The 17609-nt window shown below is 43.4% G+C and overlaps 3 protein-coding genes across 4 annotated transcripts in view; 1 reads left to right on the forward strand and 2 right to left on the reverse strand.

Moving 5' to 3' along the window:
• Positions 1 to 3479: 3479 nt before the first annotated feature.
• ntpcr (nucleoside-triphosphatase, cancer-related) lies at positions 3480 to 6668 on the reverse strand. The gene is made up of 5 exons (XM_041947924.1): positions 6588 to 6668; positions 6023 to 6185; positions 5830 to 5932; positions 5053 to 5262; positions 3480 to 4433 (listed from the first exon to the last, which is right to left on the reverse strand). Exons 1-5 carry the CDS (start codon positions 6619 to 6621, stop codon positions 4356 to 4358), a joined length of 588 nt encoding a protein of 195 aa, XP_041803858.1. The 5' UTR covers positions 6622 to 6668; the 3' UTR covers positions 3480 to 4355.
• A 733-nt stretch (positions 6669 to 7401) lies between these two features.
• On the reverse strand, positions 7402 to 9924 carry map10 (microtubule associated protein 10). The gene has a single exon (XM_041948077.1). The coding sequence runs from the start codon at positions 9922 to 9924 to the stop codon at positions 7492 to 7494; it is 2433 nt and encodes an 810-aa protein (XP_041804011.1). The 3' UTR covers positions 7402 to 7491.
• A 766-nt stretch (positions 9925 to 10690) lies between these two features.
• Positions 10691 to 17609, forward strand: part of LOC121613572 (signal-induced proliferation-associated 1-like protein 2) — an 80617-nt gene continuing 73698 nt past the window's right edge. For both annotated transcript variants that reach the window (XM_041947029.1, XM_041947030.1), the window contains exon 1: positions 10691 to 10816. The gene's annotated coding sequence lies outside the window, so the exon portion shown is untranslated. The remainder of the gene's footprint in view (positions 10817 to 17609) is intronic.

Here is a 17609-nt window from a genome sequence, read left to right on the forward strand (position 1 = left end):
AGAGATTTTGGTTTTTTCCCTCCCCAATAAAGACAGTTCTTGTGTTTTTTCCTCTCTGTCAAGTTTGGCGTGACAGCCACATCCTTTGCAACCCTGAGGGATGCAGCACAATCGATTGATCACCACGACCCCGATCTTTGTGGCCTCTCCGTGGCCTCTGACCTCCATATCATCCGCTGACAGCTCCTACTGCTTCCTTCACAGCTCTGGAGGTTTCATCCCTTCCCCTGCAGAGACAATGATGCACTCACCGCGCTTGTGTGTCACCACAATCTGGAGGCTTCCTCTCCGAGTGTGGGATTATACAGCGGGGCAACGGATACGCGCACCACAAAACACAACACCCACGCGCCACTCCACACTTTGGTTGTTGCACTTCCCCCGTCTAACCGCTAATAACAGTCAACACGACATATCCTCCCAAAGGTGAGGTAAGGTCCAGGTTTTGTTATGCAGCCAAGTGAGAGGAGTGACTCACAGGGGTTACCACAGTCATTCAAAGAGATCCGGAGATCACAAGGAGCCACGAAGGTAGTGTAACAGGAGAGAGATGTCCTCAGGCCTCGACCTCCCCCCTACTGTTGATGGAAAATGGTCCCTGTGTCGCTGGAAGGCTGCGTGACACTTTAATAACATCACACATTTCTACAGGGAATGTGCTAGTGGCTGCTCCTTCGTATTGTAGCTGAGCCATTAGATGAAAACAAGTCTAGATTTAAGACAGTATTTTTGGAAATTAATAAATGTTTCTCATTTTATGAATCCAGGAAGAAAAGGAAGAAATCTGCTGACATTTCACAAAGATCTTTCCCTTTTTATTTTTAGTCTCATGCTTCTTCGAGCTTTGATCCCAAGCTCAAAAGGTGGGCTGGTGGAGGGGTGTGCTAGTGGCCCGGACACAGGCTTTGAAACCCAACACTGTCTGCCTCCAGCAGCCCTGGGGAGCCCATGAAAGTGATGTAATGGGGAGAGTGGTTTAGGAATCATCAGTGGTGGGCAGCAGGATGGAATAGCGGTTAGTAACCGAGATCAAATGGCTTAATTTCCACAGCCTTCGGATCCCATTTGACATTAACTGCCCACCTGTCAAGACCAGCGGACCTTAGTTACGCCCATTAGCACAATGAGGAGAATTAAAGGTCAATTATAGCTTTCTGGGAACGTATCTGAAATCATAATGCCTGTGGGCCATGCAAAGCCTTGTGCAGAAACTGTGAGAACTCACATACCCAGTGCATGCTGAGAAATTACCTTGATTTACGGGGCCATTGCAAAGTGCTTACCATGCGCAGGCTTTGGCACTGAGAAATCTGACATCACAGATGCTAAGAAGCTTTAGCTCCACATCTTTCGATAAATCATACCATCATCTTGGGAAATAAACTGTGAATTTGAAGTCCGGCTTTAGGAAAGCTGGTACAGGCTTTTGTGTATCCCCCACATGGTCTTCGAACAATATGTCAGATTTTCATCAGTTGTGTTCGGCATTTTGGCCAAAGGCTTCTCGGACAATATATCATAATATGTCCTCTGCAGCTGTCATTGTGCCTCCTGGTGCCACAAAGTGCAATAACTGGAGCGAACCCCCCCACCCCCACCTCCTCACAGTAAACTCCCTTTTGTCCTGGATTGCCGGTAAGCCCTGTCTTCTCAATGTGTAGGGGGATAAAGGGTACAGGGTCCCACATAGACATCTGTCCCACAGATAGGGTGCAAATGTATCTCTGCAATGTGGATATTAATTCATTTCACATTCATTCAAGCTATTCTATATGGCTTTTCATACACCACAGCACCCCTCCTGCTTAAGATGCATCAATACATTCAAGTCCCCTGACAGTGTATCCAATTGTTACGGTTGCACAATGGTTATGTATGAACAAACCCACAGTGCTTCCAATGTAAAACAGCATGATGGCTACATGTCTGGACGTTACCATAAAATATAGTAATGAGCATTTTTTGGGGTATGTAAAAATGAAAAATACACCTCTTTATGGCTTTAAATTATTTGCTACTGTATCATATTCTGGTGTTATTATTGTTTTGCTTTATAATCTTTTGTCTTCGTTGAGCTGTATGTTTAAATTGGAGTCAAATTTCTTGTATGTGCACACATACTTGTCCAATAAAGCCAATTCTGATTCTGATTCTGCTGATGGAGCATGTCATACACATCATGATGCTGTAAATCAGTGGTTACCAATGTTGTTTTGGCAGACATGCCCCCACACAGCCCTGTCTGATGAACTCAAGTACCCCCACAGCACATCAAAAATACCAAAAATTTACTGTCTTTATCCATTACTTTCAGAAAGCTACTTTAACTGTTAATGCTTTAAGCTGTTACAACTTCTCTGCTTGCTAATTTGATTTTATCTCTTTTTTTCTTAATCACTGAAATACTCCAAAGTCTTTCCACATACCCCCTGACAACTGCACAAATACCCCTGGCTGGGACTCACTGTGTTGTTGTAAATGATTTGGCCATAATGTGACTATAGGAACAATATGGTTGCTAATTACAGCACAACACATCAAATGCATACACACACACACTTTAGTTGGTAAAACTGGCAGGGCCTTTGTCACTGTTACATAACCCATCTGCTACCCTGCTGCAGGGTGCTGAGGATCACCTTCCAATCACGGGAACCAGCCCCTTCAGCAGTAGTGCTGGGCTCGCCCTACCATGAACCATACTATCTAACTCTAATTGCCGCTTAAATCTGTGCCTACAATAACAACGCAACGTCATATTTCCATGTTAGCGCAAAAAATACGACCACAGCGATGTTGACTTTGAGGCCAATTCAGCGGCTGTCGGTGCCAGTTGATCCAGAGGTACGTCAGCGGTGGCCACAGAGCAGATGCTGGCGCAGCAGCATGTCTGACGCAGATCACAGCTGGCAGCTCTCTCTGCAGCCAACCTGACAGGTTACATCAGTTATACAAGCAGCATTAAAAAACAAGCCAAAAAAGCCTTGCATGTATTTTCACTTTGAAATGACCTGAAGATGCTTTAGTGTTGAAACAAATATCTTTGCCAGAGGGTTTCTATTAAAAACCTTGACGCAACTGCCAGACTTCGGAGCTCACGCAGAGTCAGTGAAATTCCACTTGCAGCAGTCTATGTCTGATCTCAACTATCGAACAAACTCATGAACCTTGAATGTTCTTGAGCTACTTTACTCTCTGAAAAACAACTTCACCTATTCAACTTATTTACTAAGAATATTTGTCTAAAACACACGCATTAATGGCAAAGTATTAATGGGCTAGATTTAATTTTCAGATGTTTGTTGACAGTCACAACGAGCTTCACTTCAAGTTTGACAACAAGTCTCATTTCACAGCTATTAAACCCATCAGAGACCCTTATGAGCTATACCACTGGATTAAATCCTTCATAAATACACTCAAAAATCCTATATCACAACATTTATCCTTTAATGCAATCTGACTGCACATGGGTAGAAATTCCATTATCTCCCAGGACGGAGCATGAAATCCCTCAAACTTAAGTGAAGCATGTTTATTTGTGCCGCTGAATATGAAAACAGGATTGAAGCTTCAGTCAGTCAGTGTGAAAACATTTGTAACTGATCAACAAATGAACACTTTCCATCTTCAAATGTAAGTAATGAATGCCAGAGAAAAACAATTTCGCTGCTGAAAGACAAAAACTGTTTATTTTTCGATTTCTCTGTTCATTCTGGGGGATGAATAAACCATGAAAGGATTGGACATAGTCGAACCGTTAAATATTGATTGATTTTCAATGAGCACATCCTCACATTGACAAGACAAACACAAGGAAGGCTCACAAGGACAGTAACTAAATGAATAAACAGGGGTTTTGTTTGGCCCTTTGTAAAAATAAAATAAAATAATAATAATAAAATACCACTGCTTGTCCTTGTGGACAAATTAATGCTATACACTAATTAATGAGAAATGCCTGCTGGAGTCTCTGTTAGACCAATAGAAAATAAAACAGAGCTGCTTTGAGGGCTAGCAGTCTTTGACTCTGAGAGCACGGGATATTTACACACTAACTGAACAATTCCCCCCGCTGCGCTCCATCTCACAATCAATTATTCAGCATGCAATCCATTTTAAGGCTGTTTGAGAAAGAAAAAGAATGGTGTACATAAATACATGCATGTGACACACTAACTCTTCCAGCAGCTCAGTATGCCCTTCAGGTTAGGTCACAACCCTGTTATGAGACGCGTGCGGATCCACTCAATAGTCTGGCTGTGTATGCATTGACGCAAATAAAACTTGCTGTCAGCACGAAAATACACAAGCACTGCAGGGTTTTTCCCATGTAGTTGCTCTGAATCACCATATTAGGTTGTTTGTCTTAGACAATCTTGTAGTGCTGCTAAAAGGTCTTGGAGAAGAGCATTTCTGTTTTCCTTCGACACCTGAAGTGGGAAAAGAAGTAAGCAAAAATCATAAACGATGGCTCGTACAGTAGGGAGCCTGCACATAATGTAAAATTATATAACCTGTGCTGCCAAAGACAAACAACATGAGAACTGTGACCAATTTCTGGTCCTGTAGGTCAGGATCAAAAGGCTAAGCCTCAGAGAATACAGCGTCCACTCTGAGATTATCAAACCACATGTTGTAAACACCAAATCTCTGACCCACCATCGCAGAAGTAAAATTACAAATCATATGTTTGCCAGAAATGTTCACACTGCCTCATAACCTTGTTTGACAGAATAACTACCCCAGCTTGGTGAGTATTTTGCATGACAATATCTATAACTGAGTCTTCCGTGATAAATCATTTTGACATTTGAGACCACCCTTTGTTGTTGAATCAGTCACGCATGATTTAGAGTTAATCCTGCTATAGGAGAGGGATAATGCAGGGCATGCCACTTCTGCCTTAGTGAGCAGACTGACTATCCTCCTAAGACCAAGTGGATACAATGTAAACAGTGTCCTATAGCTATTGTGAGACTTAAACGCTCCTGAACTGACCTAAATATCTATTTTTTCCCCTCCGGGCAGCGTGCTAGTATTTGCACTCACCGTGAAGACCCTGACATCTCTCCTGCTCCGTACCTCTTCAACGAGCCCCAGTGGTTTACCCTTAGGAATGGGGATGGTGCCCAGGATGGTACAGGAAGAGCTGTCTAAAGTCTGTCTCACCGATCTGATGAACGACTGACTGAAGAGCTCCATTTTGCCAATCTCGTCAATGACAAACACCTTCCTGCTGCCCCCATCCGCTGCCCCGACCTGGAGAAGACGGATGTTAGCGTTAAGCAAGAGCGCTATCAGTGCATGCATACAAGTTTGCTTGATGCTGGATAAGCTTTAGAAATTAAAGTTCAGTTTGGACATTTATTGATAAAAAAGATTAAACATCTGCGGTCATGTGGCTAATCTAACATGTGGGAAAAGCTCATCATGTTAATGTCTCGTGTGTGAATCTCACTGATAGTATGTCTGTCACAGTGTTGGCACATTGCACGCAACGGGTGATCTGAAGTGATTACAGAGATGCTTTGAGCGAGATGAAAGTGGAATATGTGCAGCCAAGGCATAGACACCTTCCTCTGGAGCGCATGTGTAGGCGTCACTCCAGGCTCACTTTACATGCCGGATTAATCACGGTCAGTGACAGCCAGACGGCACCACGAACACTAAAAATGTCACTCTGGAATTTATGTGTTTGCAAGCTTCCAATTATTCCATCAATTCTGAGAAAATCAAAGGTCTGATGATTTGTTAAGTGGGGAGAAAGGGGAGTTTTGCTCACTGTGATCTATTGATGAGTTTTAAAAGCACGTGTTGCTGTCTTACATTGCTGAAGAGGGGGAGAGCCAGGTTTTCAAATGAAGGCAAGTCAACCACATACTGGCCGACTGTGTATTCCCGTCTGCTATGAGATGGACCCGTAATGTCTCTGTGAGATAGAATAAGGCAAATGTTGCCACAAACAGCATGATAAAAGAGAGCAGGCATTTAGATTTGGGTAGGATGACAACCCCGCTACCTGATTCTGGACAGGTGGCCCCTCTCTCCTGTCACTGTGACTACATCAAAGCCGACTCTCCGGCCTCCCTCCCTGACCTCCTCTGTGTAAAAGCCTTCAACTCCCACGCCAGATGACACTAAGGCCTCACAGGCCTTCTGGACCAGGGTGGTTTTCCCCACACCTGTAAGCAAAACAACACTATGAGACAACTATATTACAGTTTAAGTCTGGGTTACAGTGCCTCACTGGAGACTGTATAATCCATGCATTAGTGATGCTCTCAGTCTCCTAAATGTCAAAATCAATATGTCTTTGAAGAGGGAATTATTGAGCCATATTGACTAAACAAGTACCGAAAAAAGTATTTAAAAGGAACTATTTATACGAACGTCTCTTGAATATTTGTAAGGAGTTAAAGGACTAGCATTCAGTGTATGAATAGCTAAAAAAAGGCTAACTTTAATCAGAACCTAGGTTGTCGTTTACAGACTGGGACTCTGGGTCAAGACAGCTGACTGACTGCTAAGGATTTACAGCGACTTTAAGTTCAACAGCACCGGGAAGTCTGGCTGTGAAGTATTACCTGGAGGTCCTGTCAGAAAAACGTGTTTGAACATCTCACTTCGCACCGTTCAGCCCTTCAACACGCTGCCACGGCTCTTCCGTACACAGCAAGTTGACGCATGCGCGGTGGGCACTGGACGTCAGAGCTGTATTTTGTAAAAAGGCAGCATCTTCTCGCTCAGTTCTCGACGATCTAGTTTCTTTAATGAGCCAGTTCAACATAAGCAAAAACTACAAAACACTATACTTGTGAGTACAAGTACCTTAGAATACTACTTAATTACAGTCCTTGAGTAAATATACTTAATAACGGTAATACATTTCCACCACTGCAAATTCGTTAATTCAGTTGTACCACTGAAACCCAAAAATTACGGGATAAATCCTAAACACAGCTGTCACACAAAACACCCCCTGCCAGCTTTAAAATGAATGAATAGCTGTTTCTCTTTTGCTTATCAAATAACATCAAGGGGCAAATGCAAAGTGGTATTTAAAGGAAATACCCTGATATCAGGAGCTGCCCTGCGAGCTCTGGGAGATTTTCAGCTAGAGGCAACTAAGCTGGAAACAAGATCTTATAAGATAAATGATTTGCATCCTCAATGGCGCACATAGACAGATTGTCGACCCTCTTATGCGTTACTAAAAGACTCATGGTCCACCTCTATACAAATGTACAATAGCCTCATATTACCTGAATTATACAACGTCAAATGGTCACATCACTTTCACAGAAAGCTTGTCTTTATTAAAAATGTTGCTGGACAATCACAACTGGAAGGAGAACTTGCACAATTACACATTTAAAAATACATGCATTAGCTAGAGGTACACAGTATAATGCTGCTACTCATCTGTTTGACTTGCTTAAGGGAAATAATGTCGTCTTAAATGTTTCCATAATATGTAATTATATTTTTTTACATAGTGTAACCGGGGAGTTTGTTTGCCACTAGCTTAGAGATATGCTGATACTCCTTTCTGAAATCGAGAGATCCAAGCTCATCCTCAAGTTCCTCTGCCTCCTCTGGTTCAAAGGAGGATATTGATTCTGCAGAAAACCCTCGAACTGGGCTGCTGTTCTTGGTTGACTCGCTCATTTGACCTCTTGACGATATGAAACTGTCAGCGCCAGAGCTCCGTCCCATTCCGCCACTGTCTGACATCTGTTTTCTGGAGCGTATGGTTTGTAAGGAGGCCGGCCCGTCTCTCTCAACGTCATCGGAGGAAAAGCTGAGGGCCGAGGCGTGGGTTCGAGGTCGGATGATGTGTGTACCCCTCAGGGCGTGCTGTGGAGAGCTGGGGGCTTTGATGGGCATGGGGAGGACCGTTCTCCTCTGGAAACCTTCAGAGCCAGAGTCAGAGTTGCAGAAGTCAGGGCGGATGGGAGACCTGGGAGTCTTGGCTCTGGAGGGCTCAGGGCTACTTGCAGGGTCAGGAGAGTAGGCATCGCTGGGCTCAAGACTGGTGAAGTCATCGGCGTAGTCTGCCTCCTCGTTTCCCTCCGTGACGGAGTCTGAAAATGAAGATCTCGGGCTGCTGTGCCCGCTGCTTCCTGAACTTTCAATTTTGTCCCTGTGCCTGTCAGAGTCAGACTGCAATTGATTTGATTCACTGTGATGCTCGTTCTTGTCTTTGTCTTGGGCAACACCATCCACACCGGGAATGTGTATACATTTCAAACCTCTTTCAGAAAGAGACGGTTGTCCTGAAATTCTCTGAGAGTGTCTGTCTAATTTGCCACAAACCTTCCCATGCAGATTTTTCTTTTTTAGCGTGACTGTTTCTTGTAATGCAGAGCCCACTGTGATGCTTTGAATCATTGTCTCAATATTTTCATTGACACCGGAGCTCTGGTTTACTGCTGATTTTCTTTTGCTGGACTTCACGATCTTATCACTTGACTTTGTCTTGCCTTTGGCCATCAATGATGGTGTTTCATTCTGCATTAATTCCATGCATTCATGACGTTTTACTTTCAAGGAGGAAATTTGCTTCAGTCTTAGATTAAATGTCTTAGTTGTACCATATACAAGCTTCTTCTTGGGAAATGTACTAGAGCTTTTGCTCTCAATCAAAGCCTCTTCTTGTTTGTCTTTCACTTTAACAGATGCAGGCCTAACTAGTGGTGTAGAACAGTTTCTGGGGGAATGTAAATGCTTTAAATGGGGACTAGTCCGCTGTCTGGTTGCCTGCGGTGATTTGTTTTGCGCCTTTCTTGCTGTGTTTCCATGCCCATCTGTGGAAGCAGGCCTGTAAATCCAAGCAAGATTGGGATGAATAGACAACGGCCGGTGTGGGTTCTGGTCATTCAACTGCGACAGCTCAACAAGAAGAGCATTCAGTAGAGGCAACTGTTGTAAAGCTTCCCCAAGGACATTTTGAGTCGCCCCACTTGTTTCTTGTCTTCTTGACGTTTTTACACCATCTCTCACACTCTGATCGATCGTTGTAGGGCTTTCACCTTCAGTTTTACTGTCAGCTATGTCTTCCTCTGAGTATGTGTCTTCATATGTAAAAACCTCTGAATCTAGATTCAATAAGTTGCAATCACCCCTTTCATTTTCGCTTTTTTCCTCTGCAGAATTACTGTAAAAGAGATGTGGTGGACAAAACACGGTTAAATCTTCAAAAACATTTTCAGTTTCTTTGAGTGTCTGAGGCATTTGGCTTCTTGGCTTGTGTTCAGTCTGCTTCTCATTTGGTGGTTTCTTGTTTGGGATGTTTCTGCTCACATCACACAACACCTCTTCAGATACTTGTACATATTGTTCTCCATGTACATTGGTGCTTTTAAGTCCCCTACTACTGTCTGTGATATGAGGCAGCAAACTAGCTCCCAGACTTAGCAGTTTATAACTCAGGGAAATTGATCCGATTTTCTCCCCCATCAGGTTGCATATACCAACAAGTCCCCTTTCACCATGAGACGAGGGAGTAGAAGCACCATGTTCAGTGACATCCTGTCTGATCCTGTCCATCACAGAGGCCAGTGAGACGAGCGAGGTCCCCACTAACTTCGGGATCTCCTCTTTCACATCCAACACCATAGCGTAGAGGGGGCTGTTAGATAACTGGGTGTGCAGTAAGTTCATGTTCATTTTGAAGAAACAAGACTTGCCCCTGTTAAAGATGTGTTCTCCCCGCTGATCCTTTCCATGATGTTCTTGTTGGTTAATGCCACCGCTGCTCTGCTGAGGCTGATAAATGATCAGCGTTGGAAAATCCAGTAGACGTACCCCGAGAGCCAGCTCATCGGAAACCTTACTCTCTTTCTGGATTCGGATACATTCCACCAAAAGCTCAAAAGAAAAGAGAGTCTCCAGACTATCGCTTTTTTGTCTTCCTGACATCGTGAAGACCGTAAAACCTCAAAAACAAAAACCAGCTAGCTAACTAGCTGTTAGCTAATCCGCAAACTCGAGCTTTTAGCTTCTATCGGCTCCATGGAAACAAGCAGGTCGCGAGCATTTTGCGTCATACAACGCCCAGCGTCTTGGGAAATGTAGTTTCAGGGGGTTTTTACACATTGCACTGGAAATGTAATTAAGTATCAATAATATTACTTACTTTTGTATTATTTTATCAAAAAGTGTATTATTTGTATTAACAAATACAGGTTATTGTTGCAGTCTGTTTCTAAAGTAAACGAAAGAAAATATAAAAAAGAAAAAGCAACACATGCAGAAAATAATGTGTTACGGGCAACTAAATAAATACGACACATAATAATCACAGGGCAAGGGGATGCGAAGATATGAATTTATCCTGGTGCAGTTTGGGAGAGCAACTTTTCAGCGATTGACCAGATGGTGCCACTGTAGGGCTTATTGGGCTTATATACTAAAATAGTCTTGTGGTGAAAGACTTCAAGGCCATCGGGCTTAGTTTACACGCAGGTTCATTATTCACGTTTATTCCGCAGTGTACATTGGTCTGTCAGCCTCGTGTCAATATGAACCTCCAAATGTTTGGTGGTAATGAGCGCGAGCGGCCGGCAGCGAACAGCAGAGAGTTCCTGCGAGCGTCGGGTGGGCGGAGTCTTCTCCGCAGCGCGTTGTCATGACGGAGTTAGGTGCTGGATGGATATCGCTGAGGTCTGTGCCACTTCAGTCTGGAGGCTGAGACTGACAGAGAAAGAGATGTGAGACCGACCGCTACAGCTTCAGCGTGTTTCACCTTTTAAGGATACTTGACAGCGTTAACAATTTCGCTACCTGGACAGGACGCCGCTCCCGTTTTAAGGTAAGACCCGGACGTCTTTTTGCCCCCCGGAACGGACCGACAAAGTAAAAAGTAGGACTGTAGCTGGAAGTGAGGAGCGCTACACGCAGCGGGAGCAGCGGAAGGCGTAGACACTCACTGGCATGTCGCTGGTGGTGGTGAACACAAAGGATAAAGTTAGTTTCTGGCACCGAAGCGGTCAAATATAAAATAACAGGGGGTATGATGTTTCAGCAGTAGTTTGTCTGTAGCCCACATTTGTGTCTGTTCGTGAAGTACATGGTATGACCTTACGCTGCTGCTGACTTCCACTTAACTCATGTTTGTTTGTTTGTTTGTTTATTTACTTACTGAGGAGCATGTCAGCCTCTTACATAGAGCCAATTCAAGGCAAAATACTGAACTTATCATCCATATTCCTGAAGGCAGGGCATGTCATATCACTCCGCTTTTTAAATCAATTCGGCTGCTAATGATATAAGACGTTGACGTCATATTTTGTGGTGGTGAGGGTGATGGCGGTGACGGTGTTTGCGCGCGTGCTGCGTGGAATTAAATGGACTGGATTTGCGCAGAAATATTTTTTGAATGAATTTATTTAATTTGTACAGTGGCGTGCCTCCATGAAAACGGTGGGGGGCGATAAAGGCATCGTTGTCCAACTGGTCATGAGTGATAAAGCCTCCTCATGTAGGTGAAGTCCACAGCTGTAGTCTCGCAGGCCGTGTTTAATGGCCCTGGGAAGCCCCAAAAAAGGAATGTGTTTTTTATTGATCTAACTAGTGGTCAAAGAAAGCGCACTCTACTGGGCTTTGCTCTTGTATTATGTGCTTATCTTGATTTTTTGCAGCAGTAGGAGCTTGTCAGTGTGCCCAGACAAAGAACTATTTCCCCTAACATGAGAGATGTTTGGATTCTCCATAAATAATATCTGGCAGTCTGCTTATACACACCATGTACAATCTTGTTTTCTTACTGGCTGCTCCTGTGGCCTATTCAGCATACAGTGTGCTGTATACCCCTCTGGGAGAATAAACTGTTGTGAGTGAAATGTTGTTTGTCTTCCAGTGCCATATCCTTTGCTTTCTTCCTGTAGGAAGTTTAGCCTGTACAATAACTAACTTCCCAATAAAGGGAAACAAATAAGGCCGTTCCTCTTCTGGTAGCTAGCTGCAGACACAACAATCAGGTGCTCGTGAACGTAAATGTAACTTTCCATTGTTTCGTTTTCAGTTCTCTGGATTAATGTCCTCCTGTCTTCACAGCTCCCGTCTGAACAGATGAAGCATAAAGAGTTCTCAGCTCCTCGAGCGTTAAAATCAATAAGACACCATTATTTTTCACAGCGTTTTATGTCTGGGAAAGATTAGTTTTCTGTGGGGCTGTGCAGGGCTAAGTAGGCACAGGAGTGCTTTAAGATGGCTCCGGTATGTTGATGGCCTGGTATAACATTTAACATATTTTCCTTTAACGCCTAAAATGTTTGGCTTAACTCCAGCTGTAAGAGCTCTGCACATCAGGGAGGCCATTTTTCAACTGGCCACGCTCCTGAATGAGCATAAAGACATCTGTAGTGATGTGCGAATAATTTGCTATTATTGTGCACAAAAGCGAAAAGCAACCCCATTAATCTGCTCACTCTCTCTGTCATCATGCAAACATTTCTATTAGTGAGCTTGTTTTTCAGTTGAGTTTTGATTCATGCCTTTCCTTATTATGTAGTTGAACTCAATACCTGACCTTTGTGATCTTTAATTTAGAGTTTCATTAGCGTTCCACCTTGTTGTATTTTCTGTTGGAAATTCTGTTTTTGTTACAGAAGACAAGGCAGTCTTTATTTTTTCCCACACAGAGAAAAGATGGATTAAAGACAAGATCCCTAATGTAGATGAAAATGAGGCTGCCGAGGTACTCCATCTCGCCCACTGCTTGCAGTGCACTCCTTGAGGGAGACCTGCTCAACAGCCATGATCATGAGAGTGCCAGGGAAAGTCTTTCAATCTTAGTTTGAATAGAGATCTGTTGCATTCTGCCTTCAAGAGTGCATAGAGAGTGCCCTGAAGAAGAAATATGTTCTCATCTATTTCTAACAGCGCCTTCTGCATGGCTAACCAGACAATGGGTAATTGAGCCGGATAGATATGTCTTTCGAAATAAGTTATGTGCACAATGTGTGCTCAGCTGAACAATAAGGCACCTGTCAGGATTGGCAGAGGAACGGCTTCCTGTGACATGCCCACAGGCCATATCCAGTTGTTATCATTGCAGAGCTGGTTAGGATGTCTTCTGACCTAGTGGGCTCGGAGACGCCCCTCTAGAGTTACAGCTGTTATGTTGTGTTTGTGAACCAGAAATAGCCTTCAGAGATATTACCATAAGACAGAACACACCACAACACGCGAGTTTGTGGGCTTTCTTTATGTTCGGGACATTACTTAACAGCAGTAGCTGATTTCAGTCTTCTTGTTACACCACTCCCCCTGAGTGCTTGACACTGTCTCCTGCTCTCCCTCTGTTATTCCCACGGTGCTTTGCTACTGGGGTACTGACTAGCCATGATTTGGAGAACAGTAGAATGGAAAAAACTGCCAAAGGACTTTAAGTTCAGACCACATTTGTTAGGGGTGATGCATTTTTCCTCATTGTACCATAGCAGCATGCCAAACCATGTGGCGCCCCCCTCTCCAACAGATCTCACTCCCCATTCATGTGATGAGGATCAGGGAACCTGGTCTGGTCTGTGCCGGCTGGCTGGCTGGCTGGCTGGCCGGCCGGCCAGGAGTCACATTAGGCCTCCCAACCAAATCCTGTTGCTTCAAAACCAACCAACCAGCAGACAGGGGATCACATGCTGCCTGCTCCTGTTGTGAGAGCCAGATTTTCTCTCCGTCTTTCTATCAGCCTTTGTTTTGATAGCAGTCTGGATTTATGGAAGGATTTAAGCCCACTCATCACTGTAAGGGAAAGCACAGATGCTGTCATTAGGTTGAAGTTTTTTATGAATTGATCCCATGTTCCAGCAGGGGTCTGTTTGTGATGGACGTGGGTGGTTTTCTGAGCAATGTTCATAATGCGTATGGTACAGATAAGAGCTGGCAATAAGATTTATCACATTGTTGATCACTTAAGAACATATCAGTTCCAGTCATACTTTCCATTAGTTTAGGATACAAGAGTAACAATAAACCTTCCGTTTGACTCTGAAGCATGGTTACCAAAGGGTCTTGTTAGGTTATTTTAGAGTCTGGACTGCACTTGATATGACTTCTCATGTGTAATTAGTGTAATAGCATTAAGATGGCATGTTTAACAGCTTGCTCAGGCGCTGGCCTGTGTCAGCATCTATTCCAGAGAAACACAGGAAGAGGCCAGCAGCCCTTCACTGCACAATATTTCCACTCCTCACATGATATGCACAAATGAGATGTTATGGCCCGTGGTGTGTTTCTTGAGGACATGTGTGGATTGCTGGCCTTGTGTGCCTCTTTGCTTATTTATTTATTTTTTTCTAGTAAATGTATGTTAATCTGATGTGGTTAAGCCTTGTAGTAGATACTGTAGATTAGATGCAGACAGACGCTGTGCTTAGGCAGATGTAATGCTTGCCATTTAAAGGCATTTTGCTAAGGGATTCCTACATTATACCTCATATGGTTTTAAAGGAGAAATGGATCCATAGAACATTTTCATGGTTATCTTGTTCAGAAGTAGATGCTAGTAGCATTAGTAAATGTCGTTTGTTAAAATAGCTGCTCCACCAGCCTGTCCCTTGCGTCTTGTACAGGCTGTATGTGCTCTGCTCTTTCATTTCCCACCCTCTTGCCACTCATCCAGTGGCTTGCTGTCGTGCCAGGCACATGTGGGTGAAGAAGCAGTGTCATAGCTGGAGGGGAAGCTGCTGGATGGAGCAGATGGTATGGTGACAGAAGTCAAACGTTGCCCGCGCCATTGCTGGTGAGGACCCTGTCAACCTCGCCGAGCTGCTGAAGGACTGAGGAGAAGGTGGGATGTCGGGGCAGAGGGGAGAATAAAGGCTTGATCCCTGCGATGAGAGACTATGCTTTCACCGCTGGCTCATGTGTAGCTAGACCAATTATGAAAAGATTAAGCATCTGATAACTTCAGCCAGAGACATGGATGATGTACCGTATGCTTCTCTGAGTCCTTATTACAGCTGTTTTGTGGCCCTTTTGTTGCAGTGCAGATGGTGAATGTACAATGATGTAGCATTATATCCACGCATTAGATATTACAGCTGTATCTCTGGTCATGAAAACAAAACCATATGACCAGCTTAGACCAGCTTGGGCCTTTTTAATGATGACCTTTTGAAACCCTGCATGATTTTTCTGAACTAAGCTCCATCATACACACGGCACTGACAGACGGAGGTACATGTGATCTTAACTATGTGACGGTAGCACTCACAGTCAACACAGATGTAGCTGTAAGATAGTTTTCCATCTGAAAGAAAATCATTAATCCTTTAGATAATAGATAAGAAATAATTTGATCTTCAGACACAATGGTTAAATATGGGTCATCTCAGTTTATAACTGAGGACTGTCATTTCGTTAAATAGCAAGATGGAGGCAAACCACAACGTTCAGGCTTTGCGCTAAATCCATTAGTCTTGTTCCTGGTGTAAATGCACCTTTATTTTATCCATTTCTTATCCATTGGTGACAATGTGCAAATACTGCAGGATCATTCTTTGTTTCACCAAACCAATCAGTTCACATTGCCTCTCCAAAAAACATCATAGTCATGCATTATGGATTTTCACTAGTCAAGCATACAGGAAAATGTGCCTTGCCAAGATGAATTATGTCTGCATCTCATGTTCCCTTGGGGACTCATTAGTGTCTATATCAGGAATGTTGGGGAAAAGGCCACCGAAAGTTGCTGACCCTCCTTACATGTTTTGTCTACATGTCTGTCACTGGGCCACAATGGAGAGAATGAGTGCTGGCCAGTCATTAACCTGATTGCCAGTGAGTCCAAGGACCAGTCGTGACCCATGGGGTTAACTCGGTCTGTGTTCCCCTCAGCGGGCCCAGACAATCGGGACAGCTGACCTCTGTGGTCGCAGCCAGCCTCCAATGGGAGATAAGAAGGGATTTGGTTTAGTGCTGGTGTGCATACCTCCTTCCTACTGTAGCGAAAAGAAAGGGCCAGTCTGAATAGGCAGACATGACTGGGTGTGGGCGATCCAGCCAGAGTCCAGACTGCATGCCATCACGGCCTCTGTAGACTTTTTCTCTCGTGTCTCTTGTGTCTCTGCCTATTCATTCATTTAATAGACACTACCTTGGTAAATGTGTCCAGTGGGGTGTAAAATCAACACACACGTATGTGTAAATACAGGGCAGTATGTTCATTAACCAAATTGCCTCCCTCAGCTGATCACCTGCCAATGAGAACTGTAAAATAATGAATGAATAGAGCATTGAGTTTGATGGTTTCACACTTTATTGGTTTATTTATGTATTTTTCTGTATTACTCATAGGATTATGTATTTCATTATATCTATGTATGTAATATTGGGGATGTTGAAGTCCTTGAAGGTACCTGGACCTGCAGTCATAAAACGTAGGCCAATACTGCACGATACCCCTCGTGCAAACATCTGTGCCCTTGACTGTCAAATTGACCCTGCGTAAGCCAAGGCGCAAATAGCCATCGGATGAGTTGTTTTGAAGCGTAAAAGTATGCTGACTTGTTTCTGATGGAGGTTGATTGTAATTAACAAGTCAAATGGAGCAGAGCCGTGACAGATGTGCCATAAAGTGCTCAGCTTTAGTGTTCGCGTGCGTGAGTCACTGAGGCACTGCTGCTGGAGCCGCTATCCTTCACTTAACCTCACCAGTGCACTGCAGTGATTCCACACTGTTGTTGAGCATGAGGTTATGTTGAGATTCAGTTTAGCCTAAATGACCAGCAGGATTGCTTCAATAGAGATTACACTGTATACTGTAAGGCAGATTCCTTAAGCAGTATTTACTTAAGATATAATGATTATAAGGGTCTAAGAATGAAAGAATTGAATTATACCACTCCATGCTGTTTGACAGAGGCTGCTTTGTGCCTATTCTGCTCCGTGTACAGTGCTGACAAGAATGTTTTCTGGCTATCGGCCTTTTTACAGGAAGGAACTTTCTCCTAAACAGTCCTTTCATCAGTTGTGAGAAAGTGTCTGTTTTTTGTTGGTTCCTTTCATGTTGCCAGCCCACTGACATGAGACAAATTAGAAAGTCTTGTCATGGTCTGTAGTCTGTCATTGTGTTTTGTGAAGCGCTGATGGAACATATTGGGACATTTTTCTTGTTTGTGTTTCCACTGATCCATTAATCAGATGATAATGAGTTTAGTTTACAGAATATCTGTGGTTTATACTGAGAATCCCCAAACTATAACAAAACTTTGTCCGGTTTGCACTTTTATTGCAGTGTGTATTTCAGATTTGTGTGATTCAATGTATTATTCTGATTGTGTTATTCTTCCATTTGACAGCAGCAGCAAGCCGTAAAACATCTTTGTGTTGGCTAGAAGAAATCAGAGGCATTATGGCATTCTTCCATGAAGCCTTTTTCATTTTCTAGAGCTTATTTGGTTTAAACAAACATTCTACTTCCTTTCAATATGCTTGAAATATAAAGATTTTGCATCTTCAGACTGTACTTTTGAATTATGCACACCATTAAACCAGGACATTACTATGTAGCCTTTGTATCCACTTACTGAGGCATAAAAATGCCTGTATATGATGTTGCCTTTGGCCTTTTCTTCTAACTTGCTGTTAGCGAAGGCATA

The sequence above is a fragment of the Chelmon rostratus genome, chromosome 11 (assembly GCF_017976325.1).
Source record: "Chelmon rostratus isolate fCheRos1 chromosome 11, fCheRos1.pri, whole genome shotgun sequence".
In the NCBI taxonomy this organism is placed as follows: Eukaryota; Metazoa; Chordata; class Actinopteri; order Chaetodontiformes; family Chaetodontidae; genus Chelmon; species Chelmon rostratus.

What these genes read in the sequence shown, in the direction of transcription:
- ntpcr (XM_041947924.1), bottom strand. Translation starts at nt 6,621, where the DNA reads ATGTTCAAACACGTTTTTCTGACAGGACCTCCAG. An exon ending in GGCCACCTGTCCAGAATCAG is followed by an intron (nt 5,933 to 6,022) that starts GTAGCGGGGTTG and finishes TCTATCTCACAG; the next exon opens with AGACATTACGGGTCCATCTC. An exon ending in GAGATGTCAGGGTCTTCACG is followed by an intron (nt 4,434 to 5,052) that starts GTGAGTGCAAAT and finishes TTCCCACTTCAG; the next exon opens with GTGTCGAAGGAAAACAGAAA.
- map10 (XM_041948077.1), bottom strand. Translation starts at nt 9,924, where the DNA reads ATGTCAGGAAGACAAAAAAGCGATAGTCTGGAGACTCTCTTTTCTTTT.